The following is a 21,131-nucleotide window of genomic DNA, read 5'->3' as shown; positions in this document are numbered from 1 at the left end:
GGACGTAGATCCTTGTCTTCTCATGACTTTGAAAACTTCTTGCCAGCCCCTTCTTGTCTGCGTTTCTTTTGAGAGATCAGCTGATAGTCTTATGGAAACTCCTTTGTAGGTAACTGTCTCCTTTCTCTTGCTGCTTTTAAGATTCTCTCCTTATCTTTAATCTTGGGTAATGTCATTATGATGTGCCTTGGTGTGTGCTTCCTTGTGTCCAACTTCTTTGGGACTCTCTGAGTTTCCTGGATCTCCTGGAAGTCTATTTTTTTGGCCAGATTGGAGAAGTTTTCCTTCATTATTTTTTCAAATAAGTTTTCAATTTCTTACTCTTCCTCTTCTCATTCTGGCACCCTTATGATTGGATCGCTTAAAGTTGTCCCAGAGGTTTCTAAGCCTCTTCTCATTTCTTTGAATTCTTGTTTCTTCATCCTGTTCTGGTTGAATGTTTACCTCTCTCTTCTTCTCCCAATCATTGATTTGAGTCCCAGTTTCCTTCCATTTACTGTTGGTTCCCTGTATATTTTTCTTTATTTCACTTTGCATAGCCTTCACTTTTTTCTCCATTTTGCAACCATACTCAATCACTTCAGTGAGCATCCAGATTACCAGTGTGTTGAACTGTGCATCTGATAGGTTAGCTATCGGTTCATTGCTTAGTTCTGCTTTTGGAGCTTTGATCGGTTCTTTCCTTTGGGCCATATTTCTTTGTCTCAGCACACCTGTTAAGTTGGAAGGGGTGGAGCCTTAGGTATTGAAGGGAGGCAACCCAGGTTGCTGAGTCGTGACGCTGTGTGTGGAGGAGTGGTCTCAAAGGGAACAATGCCACTTGCTTGGCTCTTGGCCAGCTTTCAGTCACTTCCCCGACTACCCACAAGCAAATTGGGCCCTTCTAGTGCTGATTTCTGGGTGGGTGGGTTTGTGTACATTCTAGGACCCTGTGGGTCTGTCCAACGGACTCTCCTGTGAAGCTGGGAGTTTCTCCTGCCGCCGCAACCCCCACAGGCTTTTAGCTCCAGAGGTTTTGAGGCTTTCTTTTCCCACACTGGAACCCTGGAGTGCGCAGTATGTCTCACTCCCCAGTTGTTCGTCCAGTTTATCCATACGCAAATGTGGGATCACCTGGTCTGCCAGCCTCCACCTTGCCTGCCGGGTCCTCCAGCCACCTCCTTGCCATGGGTCCTCTCCAGCCGGCTGCCTGTCTCCATCCCTCCTACCAGTCTGGATGAATGTTTCTTCTTTAACTCCTTGGTTGTCAGACTTTTATGCAATTCGATTTTCTGGCTAATTTTCTGGTTAATTTTTGTTTTTAAATTTATTGTTGTCTTTCTTTTTGGTTGTGTGAGGAGGCAAAGTGTATCTACCTATGCCTCCATCTTCCACATTGCCATTTTTCTATCCATTCATCCATGGAGTATAGTTTCTCCCAAGGAAATGCAATCCACATCAAGTGTTTCCAACAACAAAATTTGGAAAATCATTCATGATCTCAGTTTTTAGAGAGTATGTGATAATATTTGTTGATTTGAATTGTAAACCAGTTACCTCCACATTTCAAAAACCATTACATATAATTTGTCATGACTTCCTGCAAAATTAGCATTTTGAAAGTAAAAAAACTATGTCTGATTTGACTTGTGCAGCAGAATTGTCTAGAGCAAGGCAGCTACTTTAGAGCTGAGAAGGCAGAGGCCCGTGCAGCTGACAGTCATCAAAGGACTGTTCAAAACACAATAATTTAATGATGTTTATTTACCAACAACTTTGATATAACATAAAGGAGCCTTCAAAACCACACTGAAACTCTTCTCCAGAAACAAAACCTCAAATTCTAAGGTTCCTATGAAAAGAGAAGCTATACCTGAGAGTACTGTTGAAGATAAAATTCTGGGCTGGACAGTTTCTTCAGTTTTCCTCCTCAGCCATGTGCCAATTCTCACTAAAACGCCTCCTAACTGAATCATTTCCCTCACATTGTTCTTTCCTAGTTGCTCTGATTATGCTTGACTTCTCTGACAAGAAAATAGAGACTATGATGATGGGCACCACATCTGCTTGTCTTCCTAGTCCCTCCACTTAGAACTATGTATCAACACGGGATAAATGCATCCAGAAAGCACAGGAAACCTAGACAGCAGTTAGATTTGGTTAAAGATGCCTAAGGAAGCCTATGTGCATTCCTGAAAAATGCAAGGTTTGGCATGGCCTGCACAGTGCTAGACTCCTGAAAGGAAGGTGAAGGTGTCTTTCTCCAGAGAGTTCACAGCCTAATGGGTACAGAAGCACATCAACAAATAATTTCAATACAATGTGGTCGATGTCATACTTGAGGTAGATGATGGTTCTTAATGGAAACAGAAAACACAGTGATTCTCTTGCTTGGTCACTTGGTCTGGAGGTGGGGAGGAAGTCGGAACAGAGATGCTGATGGCAATGAAGTTAAAATAGGGTTTGAGATGAATCTTGAAGGATGCATAGTTGTTTGCTATGTGGATGAAGGAAGAAAAAACATTCCTGGCATAGAAAACAACATGTTCAAAAATGCGGAGTCATGAGTAACATAGTGTTGCTGGATATGAGTCTAGAAAGGCTGATTGGGGCAGATCTGGGAAGGCCCTGAAAGACACGTTCAAACTTTGGGCTTTATCCCTTGGGATTGGGTAGCTATCAAAAAGTGTTTATGCTGGAGATGGAAGCATCCAGGTGCATGTTTCAGAATCAGCAGTCTGGTATGTGGTGGATAATAAAAAGGAAGATGTCTCCTTGAGGGCAAGGAGACCAGATAGGAGTGTACTGTCAAATCCAGCAAGGATAGGAGGTCCCAACACTAAGGCAGTAGCTCTGGCAATAGGGAGGAGAGGAAGACAGAAGTGAAGACTGAATCAACAGGACAAAGTTTTAAGGGAGGAGTGACAAGGGTGAAGAGCAACTCTGTTTTCTGGCCCAGAACCTGAGAAGTTAGAAGGATGGTGATGCCACTAATCATGGGGGGAGAGGAAGGCTGTATGGGAGGAGGTGGCAATCTGGACAAAAAAAAAAAAAAAAGCAGCCAGTTCCATTCCACACACATTTGAGAGAAATAAACCTAAAATCTTTACTCATTTTGAAACTGTAGCACTGATTCTTATAGACCCGGAAGTTTCCTATAACCATAAATTAGGAGGTCTGGGGTGTGGAGAAAAGGAATATTTAAAAGAAAGAAAGAGCAATAGACAGAAAACAATCTCCAGGAAACCAACAAAGAAAGAGTGTCTTGTATTATGTTCAATGTGACCCCGACACACTCCAGGCTGTGTTGAAGGAGTCCTCTGCAAAAGCAAGTCCAACATACATCAAGAAGGCTATGACCTACTTGCTATCCTGGTCCATTGTCAGTCCAGACCCTTGCTCGACTAGTTTGGTTAGTTTCACTATTTCCTCTTTCAGGGTAAGAATCGTTTCCTTCGCCTTCTGCTCTTTGTCATAGGCTGCATCCACCATCTTCCAGGCCTTTTCAATTTCCTAGATGGGCCACAGGACATCAGTGAGAAAAACCAAACTAGGTTCCAGATGTAAGATAAACTCAGTAAACAGAATAATAAAACAACTACAATGTAGTAGTCCTTTATGGGGAAAGAAGATTATATAGAAGATTATAATACATTATGCATTAAATTTATATTGACTCACTGAATTGTGCAACATGAGCTAGTCAATACTGAATTCCAGTTTTTAGGAGAGTATTGAAAAGAGTATTTTGTGTGTGTGTGTAGGTGAGTGTGGCTGCAAAGCTCATATACTGCAAGCATTGTTATAGCTAGAAGGGTATATCTAATAAAAATGTTAAGACAGGTTTCCAAATTAAAAGTAAAAGCTTATGTGCTTTCCATGTCCAGATATTTTATTTTTTAAAAATAAGCTTTATCACTAAAGAATGATCTTGGATCCAAGCCCTAAATGGGAAGCTCTTGCTAAATTCTAAATTAAAATATATATATATATATATTTTGCCCTTAGGTCCCAAGTAAATTCCTGATGGCCATGTGAGCTTTAGAACAATTCATAGTAAAGAGGTCTTTGTTGTGTTCTAATTGAAAACAATGAAAACAATGACTTATGTAGTTTTGGCTTCCTTACTATTATGAAATGCAATGTTGAATATTAACATAAATACTTAAAAGTGAATTACAGCCATTCAAATAAATGAACAAAGCACAGTAAATATTGCAACAGCCTTAAGTTTTACCCTGCCACTTAATTTCTTGCAAAATTTCATCCATTGGAATGTGCATCCTTTATGTAGTTAAGAATCTCTTCGCTTAAGGTGAAAATATTCCATTTTCATGTTGACAAGGAATAATATGAGTGGTAGAGAGCATTTAATTAAATAAATTCATGCTATTACAATAGAGAGAAATGACTTGGGTAAACTACAACACACAATTCAGTAATTCAAAACAAAATGTCAGTTTATGGGACATGTTTTTCTGTAGCAACCATATACACTATTTTTAACCAAACTGATGAAGGATATTTAAATGGAAATATGATTATACTAAGATTTGCCCAAATCAACTTCAACTTCATCAATTAGATTTTAATCAACTCATGACTTCCATTTTCAGTTTTTAAATTTCCAACAAAAAGTGGTTTTTTTCCTCATCATAAAATGAAGGAAAGCTTTCTTTATGTTGATTTTTCAGCAAAAAGAAGAAAATGACAACAGGAAAAAAATAATACTTAAAAAAAGTCATTTCTAAGAAAACGTGTCATATTTGCACTGGTCTTGGAAATGTATTTGAATTGGCAGGTGTTTAATTGCATATCAAGGGAATTATCTTAAAAGTTTGTGAATTTTTTTCTCATCACTAGGGTTTTAATTATAAATTAAACTCTTATCACCCTGAAATCAACATGGAACATTTATGTTTTACCTTCAAAATAATGCAACACACTTGAGGATGGAAAAATAAAGTGTAAAGCAAAGCCAGATGAATCCCTGTTGTCCCATTACAAGGAACTGGGAAGACCAGGGCAGAAGCAGAGACACTAAGAAAAAAAAATCATGAAAATTACTATCTGGGTATTTCCAAGGTAATGTCTCCTAAAACAGTAAAAAAAAAAAAAAAAAAAAAAAAGTAGAAATATGAAAATTTCTTTAACAAGCTATCATCACAAGATATTTAATTATTATTCATCTTGTATCAAACAAGGCATACTGACATTCCTAATATTATACTTATCTCTAATTCTCTTTGCTAACCCATTATTTCTCAGAAACCAAGCCAGTAAGGTTTCATATTATATTCTGAATAGTGAAATTCACCCCGTCTAATTATTTTCTTTGAAAATGAATGTTATTCCCTAGGCTTAATGAATACATAAATCATGTAAATTTTAACTTAATAACTCATTTACAACCAGCCCTGAGCTGTCAATATGATGAAAGGATGATGTTTTATATATAGGATGCATTGATGGCAGCGCTCCATTGATGCCGTTTCTAGAAGATCACTGACCTTTTTCAGGGATGCAATGGTGGTCTGATCATCCTGGGAGAGCTTCAGGGCAGTGGCGACCTTCGCGGAATTAACCACGATCTCGGCATTGAGCTCTCTGCATTTGGCCATCAGACGCCTTTCATTGTCATAAGACTTTTTCATGATGGCATGAAGCTTCTCATATTCAATCTTAAATCTCTCCAGACCTTTGTCTCCTGAAAGTTCATTGAGAACCTCCTGAAAGTCCTTTTCGATTTCTTCATATGCACTTTCTTCCAGCACTGCTTTATCATCCTTCTCCTGTACAGAAGAGCAGCGATGGGAATGAGCATTCCAACATTTGCAACATGACTATTCAGGAGTTACCGTTAACATCCATGAATTAAAGACCTTCAGACAAGCAAAGTAAAAGCACAGGCAAGCAGAACATTTAAGACTATATGTTGGGAACAACTATGTGATGTCCATGCCCTAATGCTGCATATACAGACAGAGGTGGGCAAAACTGGGTTTACATTTGCAAGTATACAAAACAGAGTTTATTCTTGTATTATTATTTATTAATTATTGTCTTATTTATTTGTATTACAACTGTAAACCTGCCTTTGCCCACCCCTGTATGTAATATTTTCTACCACATGGTATTGTTATGGATTAGATTAAATGGGATAATTCATGTTCAACACTTAGCCAAGTGCCTGGCAAACAGTAGGCACTCAATAAATATTGATAGCTGCTATGATTATTCCAAACCCTGATCTATTTCCATTTGGTCCTGCTTCTTACTGCCCCCAGGATTGCAGAGGGAACCCACAGCACATTGAGGTCAGACATAGGAAGATCTTGGTATAAATACTATGAAACCACACATAGAGTGAAACCCATAGGAAATGTGGAATAGTCTCCTAAAAGATATTCCATCATTTTTATCCCTTAAGAACATTAGGATAGGTCATCTCCACAAATATATTGACATGTCCCCAGTACAATGCTCATGGGCCTTTCCCACATTTGCTTTCCATAATCAGCTGGACAACAAGTTATTTAAAACTGTAACCCCTGACATGCAAATATAATTCCAGCAAGTCTGTCCATGACTTAGGTGAGAACCCAGGAGTTAGTTACATAAGAATTCTTATTTCTCTAGTGTATGGGTTAAATAATGTCCCCCACAAAGTTATGTTGAAGCTCTAACCCCCAATACTTATGAATGTGACCTTCTTTGGAAATAGAGTCTTGGCATATATAATTAGTTAAGCTGAGGTCATACTGGATGGAGTAGGTTGTGTCCTAATTCAATACTACTGGTGTCTTTATACAAGAAGGCGGGATTATAACTTTGTATGGTGATGGATTTTAACCAAATTTATTGTGGTAATCTTTTTGCAGTATATACATATATCAAATCATTATACGGAGTGGGGCAAAAGTAGGTTTGCAGTTGTGAGTACACAAAAGACAGTTTGTTCTTGTATTATTATTTATTAATTATTGCATTATATTCCATAAGAATGACTATAAACCTACTTTTGCCCACCACTGTGTTGTACACCTAAAACTAATACAATGTTACATGTCAATTACATCTCAATAAAAGCAGTGGGGGTGGATTTGGACACAAACACACACAGGAAAATGCCATGTGAAGATAGAGGCATGGATTAGGCTGATGCAGCTCCAAGCCAAGGAAAGCTAAGGATCGCTGGCTACCGGCAGAAGCTAGGAAGAAGCAAGCGAGGATTTTACTGAGTCTAGAAGGATTACGGCCCTGCCAACACCTTAATCTCGGACTTCTAATCTCCAGAATGTGAGAAAAGAAATTTCTGCTGTTTCAAGCCACCCAGTTTGCAGTACTATGTTATGGCTGCCCTAGCAAACTAACACACCTACTTCTTGTTAGACACAGCACAATAATCAAAAAGAATAGGTATGGTTAATATATTTATTCACTTATTCAGTAAATATTTATTGAATATCTGCTATATGTAAGTTGGGATGATGGAGCCTATAGGAGATACCAAGATCAAGAATAAACAACCCTCCCACAGGAAATGGATGGGGTGTTTTCCCATAATGGAAGTATAGAATTTGATACCTGCCATAAAACAGATTCAAAATTCTACAAAGACAGAATTACTCCCAGCAGCTAGGATTAAAGCAAATTTCATGAAGAAAATGACATTTAAGCAGGCCCAGAAGAGAGAATGGAATATTCACAGGTGGATATGGAGACAGAGGGCACTCCTGGCAGATGGCAAAGCATGAGCAAAGGTTCAGGTTCAAGGAAGTATCTAGAATTTGAGACTAAACAAGAAGTTCAAGTTGGCTAAAGTATAAGAGGGAAGAAGGGCTTTGCCATCAAAGCTCTACTGCTAATCAAAGAAATCAACTGAGATAATCTTTAATCCCAATAATAAAGAAAAATTCAAATTCACCCTAAAGATTCTGGGCAACTAGTCTAGTTCCCCTTCTGCTTTGACAAGTCTGTCTTGCCCAACATGAAGAAAGTCTCCATATTTTTGGTTTTCAAAAACATTAGTACTGTTGATTAAATTTCTAAGGATGACATGCAAGCAAACCAGAATCCACCCCCTAAAATAGGTGTCAAGTCACAAGCATATCTATAACATGTCGTGTAACAGTGTTAGTACTAATGTTAAACTCAACAGAAGTTTTCTTCCTGACTAAAAGCAGATTATTGCAAAAATCACAATACAGCAATTCCACAAAGGAGGAAAAATCATATTAAGGAAATATGGAGCTGCTGCTGCTCTGTGCTTTCCCCTTGTTGATGCTAAACATGAGTGCACACAAAAATATATCATGGCAATGTTCTCGGTTCCATCCTTGTAAATGGTATTAATGCCAACACTTGATCACCAGCCTAATGATTTGTTGGCACACCAGGTTTTCCCTGTACACCTGGCACTTAGCACAGGAATGGAAAAACATCAAAGAAAGGAAAGTTTTAAAGAAACTTTTATGAACAAAACAGATTTGTTTATATTGTTATTTAAAAACACACTATTAAAAGCAAAGCAAAAAATATCTCTTAGCTGTGACCAACAACCAATTGGTATTAACACTGTTATGGCACATAAAGATATTTATTTTGGAAACATGGTTTCAATGTGAATTATTCAGGGAGGAACTGTGATACTCCTTCATTCAACACTTATCTATTGGGTGTTTACTATCTGCCAGGCACTGTTCTAGGTGCTGGGAATATCAATTAGTGGGGAAAAGAGAAAAGGAAAAGAGAGCCACAGTGAAAAATGAGGCGAGAGTGGAAACGAAGACTTATGAAAGCCGAGGTGAGAGAAAGCTGGCTGAGATCAAGTGAGAAGAAAAATAGAAGGAAGAAATAGGGGAAGATAATGAAAGGAAAGGGAGACTGGGGGAAAATTATTTCATAGTAGTGGCGTCTGGGGCTAATGATACGGAAAATGAAGAAGAATGTAATAAACCAAGATGACAATGGGGGGCGGGAAATACTCAAAAGCAAATAACAGGGGCGAAGAGAAAGTTAGAAGGAACAGGAAGAGGAGGTGGGAAGAAAAGATGTGAATGAGTGAAGCTGAAGATGGGGCTGCACTGCAATGTGGGAACATGAATAAAGGCTAAAGATCATAACGCAATGGTCAGTGATAACACAGGGCAGTGGCGATGGGCTGAAGAGCTTAATGAAGATGTGTCACAGCAGGTAATCCATTGAACCATGGTGTGACCAGTGTTCAAAAGTCAGGGAATAGGGGTGACAACAGATGTCTATGAAGACTTCTTGTAGGTCCCATCAGTCAGTGAGACATCAATATGTCTATGTGTATCTCTCTTGTGGCTCAAAATGTAGGAGTGGGTGCCTGTCATGAATTTCCTACTACTTTTAGCACAGAGCCAATTTAATAGTAGGGGTGGAGAATATCCATCCATCCAATGGAAGGAGGGACAGGAGGTAATGGGGCCAGAGCCAGCTGGGAAGGGGTGAGGTGAGGCAGTGAATAGGGTTAGGATATTGATGCGGAAGATATTGGAATCAGTGGGTATGACAGAGGACAGGAGGAGAGGGACAATGGGGAGGGGTCAAGTGAGAGGCGACAGAGAGAAGGGCGCTGACTCCTGACCTCAGCCATCCCGACGTTCTCTGGGGGTACCCTCAGAGCCTGCTGTGGACGTCGCAGAAACTGGGCAGGAGTCTGAGGAAAGGGCTGTGCACTGCCCCCAGCTTCTGAAACCACACCACGTTATTTCTATTGCCCCCAAGTAGGCGCTCGGTGCGTCCTCCCGTCGCCTGGCAACCACCACTCCCTCTAAGTGGCGTCAGCGGAAGTTCGAAGAGGGAGGAGCCCCTGAGGTCCAGCCCCGAGCGCTGTTCCTTCTATAGATATGCAAATATTCTGAATAGGGCGGGACCAAGGAAATAAGGAGACAGTGCCTCTGAGAAACTAGTAGTTGTCCCAGGGGGTGCGCAGAAGTTGGAAACACCAAAGGGAAAGGAGAGAAAGGATGGCAATAAGCAACCAAGAACGAGGACGGTAGAGGAGACTGGGGAGCTGGCAAAGGAGAATCGGAAGACTAACGCTTACAAAGAAATGTGGATCAGACGGTTCTGGAAGAGAGAAGGACCGGCAGCCACCCTCTGCCCTCTGTGACAGAGACTCTGTCATGGGAACAAGAAATCATCTCAATTCAAGTCAGTTCTAACCCTGAAGAAGCAGTTAGTGAATGCAAGACACAGGCAGGGAAAACGAAGGTAGAGGAAAAAACAGGCCCTGCCTTCTAACAGTTTGGTCACTAGTGGTGAGAAAAATAGGGTGCGGAGCTCAAGACACCCTGGGAAAACGTACCTAGGTATTTGGAGCCACATGGTGAAAATCTGCCAAGCACCTGGGGCTCCTCCCTCAAGACCCTTTCTTCACCTCCCCACCCCACTTCCCCTTCACCTCCCCACCCCACTTCCCCTTCACCTCCACACCCCTTAGACTTCAGGTACAGAGAATGGGAGAAATTAAACTTCTTGGGTCATGAACCATGCAAGACCCCTCTCTTTCTATTTCTTCCCCTTTACCCCCATCCCTGCTCCCACTCCTCATCCTCAGCCCCGCTGGCATTCATGCTACCATGCTTGGATATGCATTTTTTTTTTTTGGAAAATATATAGCAGTTTTAATGATACCATCTTATTTTCTCCTTTTTTCACTCAATAGTCTTTTTCAGTATCTATCCGTGGTTGCAGTTGGTACTGTAATCCCAGTTCATTGCTTTTGATTGCTGCATGTATTGGACATCCACACCTTTTACTTCTGTCCCCCAAGTGATGGATATCAAGGCTGCCTCCACATCTCCAATAACACAAACGATGCAGCAATGATCATCCTTGTCCATGGTCCTTTATAGACCTGTGTGCGAATTCCTCTGAGATATACGTCTGGGAATGGGATTGTCCAAGTCATAGGGAATGCATGGAGCCATAGCATTTGATTATGCACAGAGACTCCCAGTCAGGAGGCCAATGGGGGCTGAGAAGCAATCCTCACTCTCTTCTCCATATCATGTGCCCTACTGGAGAAAGATGTCTCCTTTTCTTCCTGTAAAAGTTCTGTTCCCTAAGTCAAGTCATGAAACTAAGAAGGCTGGACTACCCAGAGGTTATGCCTTTTTTCAGATTTTTCTGCTCAGTGGTGAACTCCATTTTCCAAAGGCACAAAGGTGTTTAGTAGCCTGATGGAAGCCTGAGTACTTTACTTCACCAGGTACTGCCTGGTCGCACACCAGAATTGCTGCCCTAAATGACACTCTAGCACATAGTGTAAGGGTTTCTGTCCCCCCGCTCCCATCCTTGCCAGCATGTGGTAGTGCATTTATTTATAAATTCATATAATGTTTACTAAGTGCCAGATATTATTCTAAGAGTCAGATACTATTCTGTCTTATAAAACTGACTCATTAGTCAATTTTTTAAAAATTTCTGTCAATATTGAACAGCATCAACACATTGTGTTAAATTAGTATTTCTCTGACTACTAGTGAGGTTGAGCATTTCTTTATATATTCATAAGCCACTTGGGGTCTCCTTTTGTAAATTGTCTATTCATAGCCTTTTCCTATTTTCCTAATGGTCTTTTTCTTTTTGATTTACAAGAGGTGTTTGTAAAGTCCGGACATTCATCTGCTTTCAAAGATTGGAAACCTCTCCTGTGATGTCTTTTGTAGAACAATAATCCTTAATTTTGTAATCCTTTATATGTATTTCTGAGATTTTATATGCCTTCTTCAGTGTGATCTAAGAAGTCCTTCTGAATCCCAAGGCTATAAAGGTATTCCCTGTCATTTTCTTCTATTAGCTTCACAGTTTTACATTTTCACATTCAGTCCTCTAGTCCATCTGGAGTTCATCCTTTTATATGTGCTTGAGATAAGGACTTGATTGTATTTCTCTCAATGGAGTGAGCCAATTTTTCAATATTTTGGTTCCTAAATATAAATGGATCTTTTCTGAGATACCTGGTTTGTTCCTGTGTCAGTACCATGGGTTTTGTTACTAGGGTTTTGTAACCAGTCTTCATGGTTAAAGGGCAAGTCCCTCATCCCTATTTCTGTCAAAATTACATTGGCTATTCATGAACATTTATCATCCCATATAATTTTAGGGTGTTTTTCAAGTCCCTCATGAGAAATTTTCATTGCACTTCATTGAATTTATGAATTAACTTGTGGGAAAATTAAGATTTGTATAATGATATCTCATTCATGAACTGAGACTGTATATCTGGTGGACACAGGACGAAACATGGCTGAAGCATAGTCAGGGGTGGGTGGGAAAGGTAGCAAGTGAAACTGATGATGCAGCTGAACCAAAGTGTAAGCCAAGCTACTGGAAATGAGGTGGCGATGGGCAGGCATCACCACTCAGGCTGCTCGGTATATTCACAGGAAACTTGGCTACACATTGGGCCCACCAGCTGTGGAATCTGTTCATATCTTGTGTTACTGTGAGGCTCTGTGTCCTCTTGTTCCACAGGAAACTCCTCAGGGACCATTGCATTAGCAGATGGCCTGCCAAGGTGACAGTAATTCAATCCAGAAGACACTCTTTTTAAGTATCTGCTACATAGCAGGCACAGGCTGGCACAAATCCACAGAGGCGACTAAGGCAGAGTCTCTGCCCTTCGCATTGGGGGAAAGGGGGAAAGAAAAATCTACAATTCTAACACAATATGGTGGTATCACTTTGAACAGGGGTGCTCAGGGAATCTAGACACTGATATTTGAAAGCATTGCTTATGAGGTGGGGAAAGAAAGACCTGAACATGGGAAATCAGGGAACCACGGGGGATTGAAAGGAACGTGACGTGTTCCACTCACAGGAAAGAGATGCAGATGGACATAAACATGGATGAATGAATGGATGAAAACATGGGTGGTTGGACAAATTAATCTATGCAGACGAGAGAAAATGCTCTGCTTCTAATTTTTCAGATTCCTGACACTCACCAACCTGCTCCCCTTTGTTGTTGTAATACAAAGGAGCGCTAGGTGGCATCATACCACCAAAAGTCCTCACCTTCAGAGCATCCTGGAAGAACAGGCCCACCAAGATTGAGTCAGCCCCTAATTTAGATGAAGTGCTTCTATCAATCTCTTTGTCATTACACCTGCTTAATTTATTTATTGAGCACCTACTATATTCCCAGTCCTATGCTGCACGCTATGGAGGATATGAAGGAGTTGGAAGGATCTCCTCCCCGAAAGGAGCATGAGAAGCAAAATATACATGCCCCCCCCCACCACACACACGCAAAATTTTTTTCAACAGTCCAAGATAGGATGTAATAAGCACTGAAATGAAGATGTCAAGACTCACTATCCAGTGTAATCTGAAACTTTTGTCCTTCTGGTGCCTTCCTACCATTCCTTGTCACACTCGATCCCTGTTCCTCATATGCTCTGTTCTTTCCCATTACTTGGAATTCACACACTCTGACCTCTCTGTCTAGAATACTCAACCCTCCCTCTTCACCTGGCTGACGCCCATCCATCCTTCCTACAAATCTCACTTCCTCAGGGAGACCTTTCCTGACCAACCCCACAACGCCAGGCTACCTTCTCAAGCGCCATGTGTTCCACTTCTTGGACCAGTCCCACCACCGTAATTACATATTCATGGAAATGGTTGTTTAATATCTCTCTTGTCTTCCAGGCTTCAAACAACAAGAGGGCAAGGATCACATATGTCTTGTTCAGCCCTGTTTCCACTGGTGTTACGGGCTGAATTGTATCCCCCTAAAATTTGTATGTTGAAGTACATCCAGTACATCAGGATGTGACCATATTTGGAGATAGAGCCCTTAACAGGCTGAGTAAGTTAAAATGAGGCCATTTGTGTGGGTCCTAATCCAATCTGACTGATATCCTAGTAAGAAGAGTAAAGTTGGACACATGAAGAAAAGCCAAGGAATCACACACAGAGGAAAGACACAAATGAGAACGAGGCCATCTACAAGCCAGACAGAGACCACAGGAGAAACGAAAGACCTTGATCTTTGACTTCTAACCTCCAGAGCTGCAAGCAAACAAGTTCCTGTTGCTTAAGCCACCCAACCTGTGGTACTATATTACAGCAGCCCCAGCAAACTAATATAAAAGACCATCACTCCTCTCAGTATGTATCTATTAAGTGAACAACTATTGAATGAGTTCTAAAATGGAGAAGACCAGTGAAGGATGGCATTATTAGGGAAAGGTATATTAGACATAGCTCTTGGACTTGACCTTAAATGGTAACATATGAATTATAGACATGGAAGAAAATAGAAGAAATTTCAAGTGTGAAAAATGGTGTTGGGCAGGTACGAAGGCAAGAATGCAAAAAATCCTGCCACATGGAGGATGGGGTCCCTATCAGGGGCCAGTAGACACTAATGTTGAAAAGAAGGTGTAGGTGAATGGTGGAGCTTTGAAGAACAGTAAACAAACAGCTGCAAACTCAAAGACCTGGGATAGCCACAGAGAGACCCATGCACTGTGCCAGAAAACTTGAACACACCATCCTGAGCTCTAATACCTCTGCAAAGCTCCTTATTTAAACCAGGATGCAAGTGCCTCCTATAGCACCTTCCCCGGACATCTAAGCTGTGTGCTGAGATTCAGGAATAAGAACAGTGTTATGTACACAGTGCTCACCTCCTCAACAGCGCCCAGGGAGGATATAAAGTGAAAAGCAGACAGAAGTGCTAATATGCAGCCCTACCTGGAAATCCCCAGCCTGCAATGCAAAGCAACTGTTCCCTAAAAAGAGGTTACTTCTCTAACGGATCACAGAGGTCCTAGAAGCAATTCTGGGGGCTTCGACACAGCCCACGATCCTCTAGTGAGACTAGTAAGAATAATGTCACTAGTGAGATTGGTTAACTCCCACCCAGAAATATGTTTCTCCCTGAAGCCACGGTGTTCTAGATAGCCCTCCCTGCTCCCCAGGGTCATAGCGGGAAGGGTCAGGAGTGGAGACCTAACCCACATTGGGCCAATTCCATTCTTTTTCCTGGGGATTTATAGTTGGGACCAAGCCTTGCAAGTCACTCAATTCTGAGGCCTGGAACTGAGTATGTGAAACCCAGGAGCGGCAGAGAAAGGTGGGCTGCATAGAGGGAAGAATAAAGCAAATGAGCCAGGAGGGGGACCCATGGGACCAAGAGAGAAGAGGAGAGCTGGGGGACAGGGGACTTCCTTGGTTGTGGGGACCCCTTCAGATTCTGGTTACAGTCCCTGAGGAGGCCTAGCAACAGCTGCTCTCTTGCATTCTGCTAGATAATTTGCATCTTCTTAATAAAGTCACCTTATTTGTTTAGTCTACATGAAGTGAGTTTCCATTGCTCAAACCTGCCCCCACTCCAAAAAAAGCCCCAAAGCCCTGACCAATACGGGTCTTATTTGTCCAGTCATTCTTATGATATCTCTGGATTTAGCATCCATGAAATATAAAACCCGCACCTGCAGTCCCCCCCGCAAACAGGGTAAAAACCTCTCAGGTTGTCATATCTAACATTTCTCCTCCAGGATGTTGGGAAGATTAAAAGCCCACGTGTTGCAGAAAATTGTTATCATTTATCAGCTGCCCCTATGCTCACCTTAGATGACAGAGCGGAGTCCCAGCTGGCTGGCGCTTTCCAAAACTGTTCAGACCATATTTTATTTCTTTAATCTGCTCCATTTTCAGTCTGCTGCAGAGGTAACTTAACAGAACATTTGTGGAGCATTTGACATCGATCCCCAAAGGGTCTTCATACAAACTTCCGTCCTGATACCAACAGAGGCAGGAAAGCTCAGGCAGATTTATGAGGAAGACTGAAAGGTCAGGCCTGAGGGGGAAGCAGCGGGCAATCTGCCACCACAGGAGATCGTTTTTACCAGGAGAAGGAGACAGCAGTGTCACAGCCACCCAGTCATCTTACCTGGCTGAAATTTTAATGGCTTAACAGCAACCGCAGCTCTTCCCGTCAGATTCATTTTGGGGACGACTAGTTAGGCCCGCTCATTGAGTTGGTGCTTCTCACCCAAGAGGCCCCAGGTCACAGTGACTTATACAATCCAACCAGCTAACCAGGTTGGTTAAAAAGATTAGCTTCACATATCCTGTTTCCACTACAAATAAATAAACAAATTGAATAAGTAAATAAATGAATAAATAAAAATTATTTTTATTCAAATCGATGATGGGTCAATATTCTTATCTCCAGTATCCCCTGAAAAGCACCACATTTTTAAATACCTCTAGACTTCACATATGCAGGTCCCTTGTCTGAAATATCCTGTCTCCTTCTTTGTCCAGTGAGTTTTTCAAGATTCAGCTCAGTGTAACCTCCTCCAGGAAGTCCTCCCTGGTTAGGCACTCCTCTTCTGTGCTGCTAGAAAGTCTGAGTGTCCCTCTGTCAATACACTATACTTTAATTGTGTATTTATTTCTATGTCCTTCCCATAGACTGGAAGAACCAGTCTTTTCTTTTATATAGCTATGGTGCTGATACATAAGAGATACTCAAAATAGAAAGTTTGATAAAGAAAGAAAGAAGGAAAGGAAGACAAGAAGAAGGAATACAATTAGCTTATACACTCAGACACCCAACAATTACTCCTGGGTGTCATTAGTGATGAAGGAAAGTTAAAAGCTATTGAACACAAACATTTAGGATTCTGAGGTAGCTGAACAAAATCACCACCAAGTACACACCAGGTCCCCAAACAAAAGTAGTAAGAATAACAATTAAATGCATTCGTCCCATTTCTCTTCCCATCTGATACAAGTGGCAAAGAATGAAGTCCTTTCTTTTCTCCCCCCACCCCAGGGTCAAATGCACAGTAAGTACTCAAAAGAGTTGATGCCCTGCTTCTTATGGCAGCAAAGATAGACATCTATAAAATGAAACTCTGCTGTGTTAAAGGAACAGACTTTCTTTCCTACCCTATAGGTAGGTTGCTTTCTTTCCACTATCTGCTGCCAGATCTACTGAATTATTTCAGCAGCAGAAAACGCCTGCTGAGCATCTACTGTGAACAGGTGTTCTCCGAGGCAATTGGAGGGACACAAAAAGCCTGGACCGACCCCAACCCCATCCTCACCCCCACCCCCAACAAAAGCAGCTCAAAACCCAATTTAAGAAGCAGAATAATTCGAATCTCCAGGATGGCAGAGGCCAGTCTAAAATGCCATTATATTTTAAAATCTAACACCAGACTCTGCAAACTTTTTCTCTAAAGGACCAGATTAAGAGATATTTTAGGCTTCACAGGGCACATGGTCTCTGTAGCAGCTACTCGACTCTTCCATCATAGCACAAAAGCAGCCACAGACAATACTTAAATGAATGGGCATGGTTATGAGACAATAAAACTTTATTTACAGAAGCAGGTGTTGCTTTGGATTTGGGCTGCCGGCAGTAGTTTTTCAGTTCCTAATTTAGCACAAAGCCTGTTGTATAGTAGGTGTTCAAATATTTATTGAATACATAGGTGGATGGATGGGTGAGTGAATAAAGGTTTTCCTAAGGTTACATACAGCATGGTGATTTGTTTTAAGGTCCCTGTGTGTCTTCTTTAGACATTAACTACAGGGAGAGATAAGCTTGATAGAAATTATCTGACATTCTTTCCCACTCCAAGCGAAGTGTGGATGGAAGTTTAACATGTATAAACCACCAACAGCTTTCATAACAGAGGCGTGAGTCAAAGGGGTGGTTTAAAGAAGCATTTTTTCAAACCATGGATCATGACTAATTAGTAAATCGTGACCTGTATTTTTTTTCCATAAGAGGGTAAAGATAGGAATAGAAAAAAGAAGAGGGAATATGGCAGGGTATATCACAGTTAGTAAGCATTTTAAAGAAACTTTCAATTATAACACACTTGTGTGTAAGTATATCAGGTTCTGAAGTAAAATGTATTTTCAAAATAGTTTGAAAAATATTCTAACTATTGTAATCTCATTTGGGGGAAATTCAGTGTAGCTGAACATTTGAAGGGGATTGACTATGAACATGATATAGAGTCATAGTTAAGAACAAAATTCTGGAGCCAAGTTTCTGGTTCAAAGCCTAACTCTGCCACTTATGAGCTGTGTGACATTGGATAAGTTACTTAGCCTCACTAGGCCTCATTTTTTGTTCTATTATACAGAATGCTAATGATACCAACTATAATATGGGGATATTATGAGAATGATATCATAATATTATGATATTATGAGTTGTTATTTGTAAAGTGCTTAGAGTAATATTTAGCACCTAGGGTAAGCTTTAGCTATTAATATTCTGTTTCTAAGCAAAAATGTGACCTTTAGTATGTGACCTAACTTCTCTGGGCTTCATTTTTGTCAGTAAGTAATTTCTAAAGGCCCTGCTGGCTCCCACATTCCTAGAAGAGGTGGAGGAATCCCAGGACAGACTTGGAAGGAAAAAATAGCCAAATGCAAATCATCCATCCTGTTCAACTGACACCTTTGAGGTCTCAGCCAAGCAATCTGTTCCAATGAAACATCCTGTAAGCCAACTTGTTATTATCTCTAGAAATTGCATGAAAAGGTGAATTCAGGATAGTGAGGGATTGACCAAATCAAGGAAAATGCCCCTTTTTTCCATCCATCAGACCCTTCATAACTAGCATTGGCTTCCTGTTCCTCCCATTGCCATGTATTTTATTCCATATACTGGGATAACCACAGCTGGGGGTAAACAGGAAATCTGTTCCCATGTTTTGTTTTTTGATTTTTATTGCCAATGTTCCTGACTGTGAAGTACACTGTGAAGCAGCCCACAGTTGGTCCAGTGTTTATCACAATTCACCTTTCACTGTGAATTTTGAAAGCATATCTAACACTTAAGATCATGAACAACACATATGAAGAACAAGCCAACAAAAAATAGGTGAAGTTATGGCTGAATATTCACAAATAGAAAAGTAAAAATGGCCACTAATAATGTTCTGTTCAGCCCCACTTATAATTAAAAGAAATGCAAATCAAGGCATTGACCTATGTTTTTTTGTTGTTGTTACTAAAAAAGAAGCAAAATAAATAAAGTTAGGAAATAGCCAATGCAGAAAAAGATGTAGGGAAACAGGCATTCTCAAATTTTTTTGCTGAGTCTAAATTGGTGAAACATCTTTGGAAGACGATTTTGCACTATATATCAAAACAGTAAGTGTATGACCTTTGACCAGCCCCAAAATTATCAAAGCATTGAGTCAAAACAGCCACCTATCTACAGGCTTAAAAATAAATCCCTATTTGTTTAAGCCTCTTGTATTCTTAGACACATCTAAAATTATAATTGTATTCTTAGACACATATAAAATTATAATCATGTATTTTATTATTTGCAGTCAAACACATTCCTAACTGACTTTCATTTAAGGGAGGGTGCGTAAATGAGAACATGCATGTCTTGCACTGACTTTAACATGAAAGTTTCTATTATTTCCCCATGGAGCACAATATTGGCGTTGGGATTGAACTTTACCTTTTTATCAAGCTAACAAAAGCATTTATTTATATTTGGATGCTGAATTTTGTCTAATGGCTTTTCAGCATCTATGGTGATGATCTTTCCATTTTTCATTTAATGATGTAATATTCTTTTGATGTGTCACTGGGATTTTGTGTTAACATTTTACTTAGGGATTCTAAGATGGTATTTATAAATGAGATTATTATGTTAACTTTTCTTTATTTTCCCCTTTCTAATGCGTAATTTTCATTGGATTTTTGACTGATATGTTATTGCTGCCTTGATGAAAAAAGAATTCTAATCATTGAGGTTTTTAAATCTAAGTGACTAAATTTTTATTTCTATATATTGTATTTGTCTTTTTTCAAATTTGCTTATTCTTTTTTTCATAGTATTATGTTCTATAGTTTTGGCTCTGTAGTTATTTTGAACATAACTATTTTATCATCTGTTCCAAAGTGTTCTATTGTCTCAGGTTATTAAGGGGCTATTTCTCCTGTTTACGGATGCAGTTCACCCCTCATGTGGTTCATTTCTTCCTTTGGTTTATTTCTTATTATACACTCATCCTCAATGGGAGTTATTCATGCTGTGAGAGATCAGAATAAACAAGTGGTTTTGCATTTCCTCTGACAGGACCGAGGGGATTCATCACTTTTGAACCAGCTTTTCTACTGTGTTGGCTTCAGAATTTCCTCAGCACATGGGGAGTGTAAACCAGGACCTCACACCAGTGAACAGCATAGAGAAACTAGTGGTTTCACTTTCGATAGCAGACTTGTTTTAAAAATTCATCCAGAGTCCCAGACAAACCACAAACTTCCTCCCTGTGGTCTTGGACAAATGGAAGGATTTTCAGGGGGGTTTTATTCTGTTTTGTTTTTTGTTTCTTTTTCTATTCTCCAGTCACTAACAGCCTTTCCAGTGTCCCAGCTTTAAGTAGGGGTCTCAAGTCCAGATCTCTACCTTTCTAGAACACAAGGCCAGAGTGGATACTCGCCGTCCCACCCCCCCAAGTCCTTATTTGGGCTTAGACCTGGGGGGTCCTGTCAAATACCCCATGTGCCTTACAGTTCCCTCTTCCTATCTCATACCTAGAGAACACCTCCTTCTTTCTTTCAACTGTTGACTTTTTTATTTATTTATTTATTTTTTTTAGCGTTTCTGTGTTTGAAGCAGAGGTTACCTACCTTCTTAGACTCTGATGTTCTCAGAAGTTGAATCCTTTGTACTTTCCTATCTTTTAAAACCCACCTTCCTGAGTAACCACAAGTTGCTGTGGAAACTACAGGGAGGAGCAGGGGTGAGGGGAGATGTCTAACTCAGGCATGCATGTTAAAGGAAGACTTCTGGAAGAGAAGTCGCCTAATCTGAGACTTGAAGACTGAGCACATATCACACAGGAAAAAAAATGTGTGTGCATTGAGGGTAACAGACTGGAGGATGAGGTGGGGTGAGGGTTGCTGGCAGGAGATAGAGCACATGTGAATACCCAGGGTGGGCGGGGACAAACCGAGTATCACATTCTGAGAAGCACAGGTTCCAAGAACTGCAAGGAGTTTGGTGTGGAACGTGAACTGAGATATGAGGTTGATGAGATAAGTAGAGGCCGGTTCATGAATGACCCCTGTGCCAAGTTAGGAGAGTGGACCTTATGTAGAGAGCA

At 40.5% G+C, this 21,131-nt stretch overlaps 1 protein-coding gene across 1 annotated transcript in view; it reads right to left on the bottom strand.

The window, feature by feature from the left end:
- CFAP58 (cilia and flagella associated protein 58) overlaps window positions 1-6,305 on the bottom strand; it is a 94,039-nt gene extending 87,734 nt beyond the window's left edge. The window contains exons 1-3 of the mRNA XM_054581222.1: window positions 6,258-6,305; window positions 5,490-5,771; window positions 3,344-3,492 (exon numbers count right to left, since the gene is read on the bottom strand). Of these exons, the coding sequence (XP_054437197.1) occupies window positions 3,344-3,492; window positions 5,490-5,771; window positions 6,258-6,305 (479 nt within the window). The remainder of the gene's footprint in view (window positions 1-3,343; window positions 3,493-5,489; window positions 5,772-6,257) is intronic.
- Between the last annotated feature and the right edge of the window lie 14,826 nt (window positions 6,306-21,131).

The sequence above is a fragment of the Pteronotus mesoamericanus genome, unplaced genomic scaffold (assembly GCF_021234165.1).
Source record: "Pteronotus mesoamericanus isolate MK-2021 breed Mesoamerican mustached bat unplaced genomic scaffold, CSHL_Meso_final contig_657, whole genome shotgun sequence".
NCBI lineage: Eukaryota > Metazoa > Chordata > Mammalia > Chiroptera > Mormoopidae > Pteronotus > Pteronotus mesoamericanus.
Note: the sequence above shows the minus strand (reverse complement) of the source record. Positions and strands in the feature narration are given on the sequence as shown.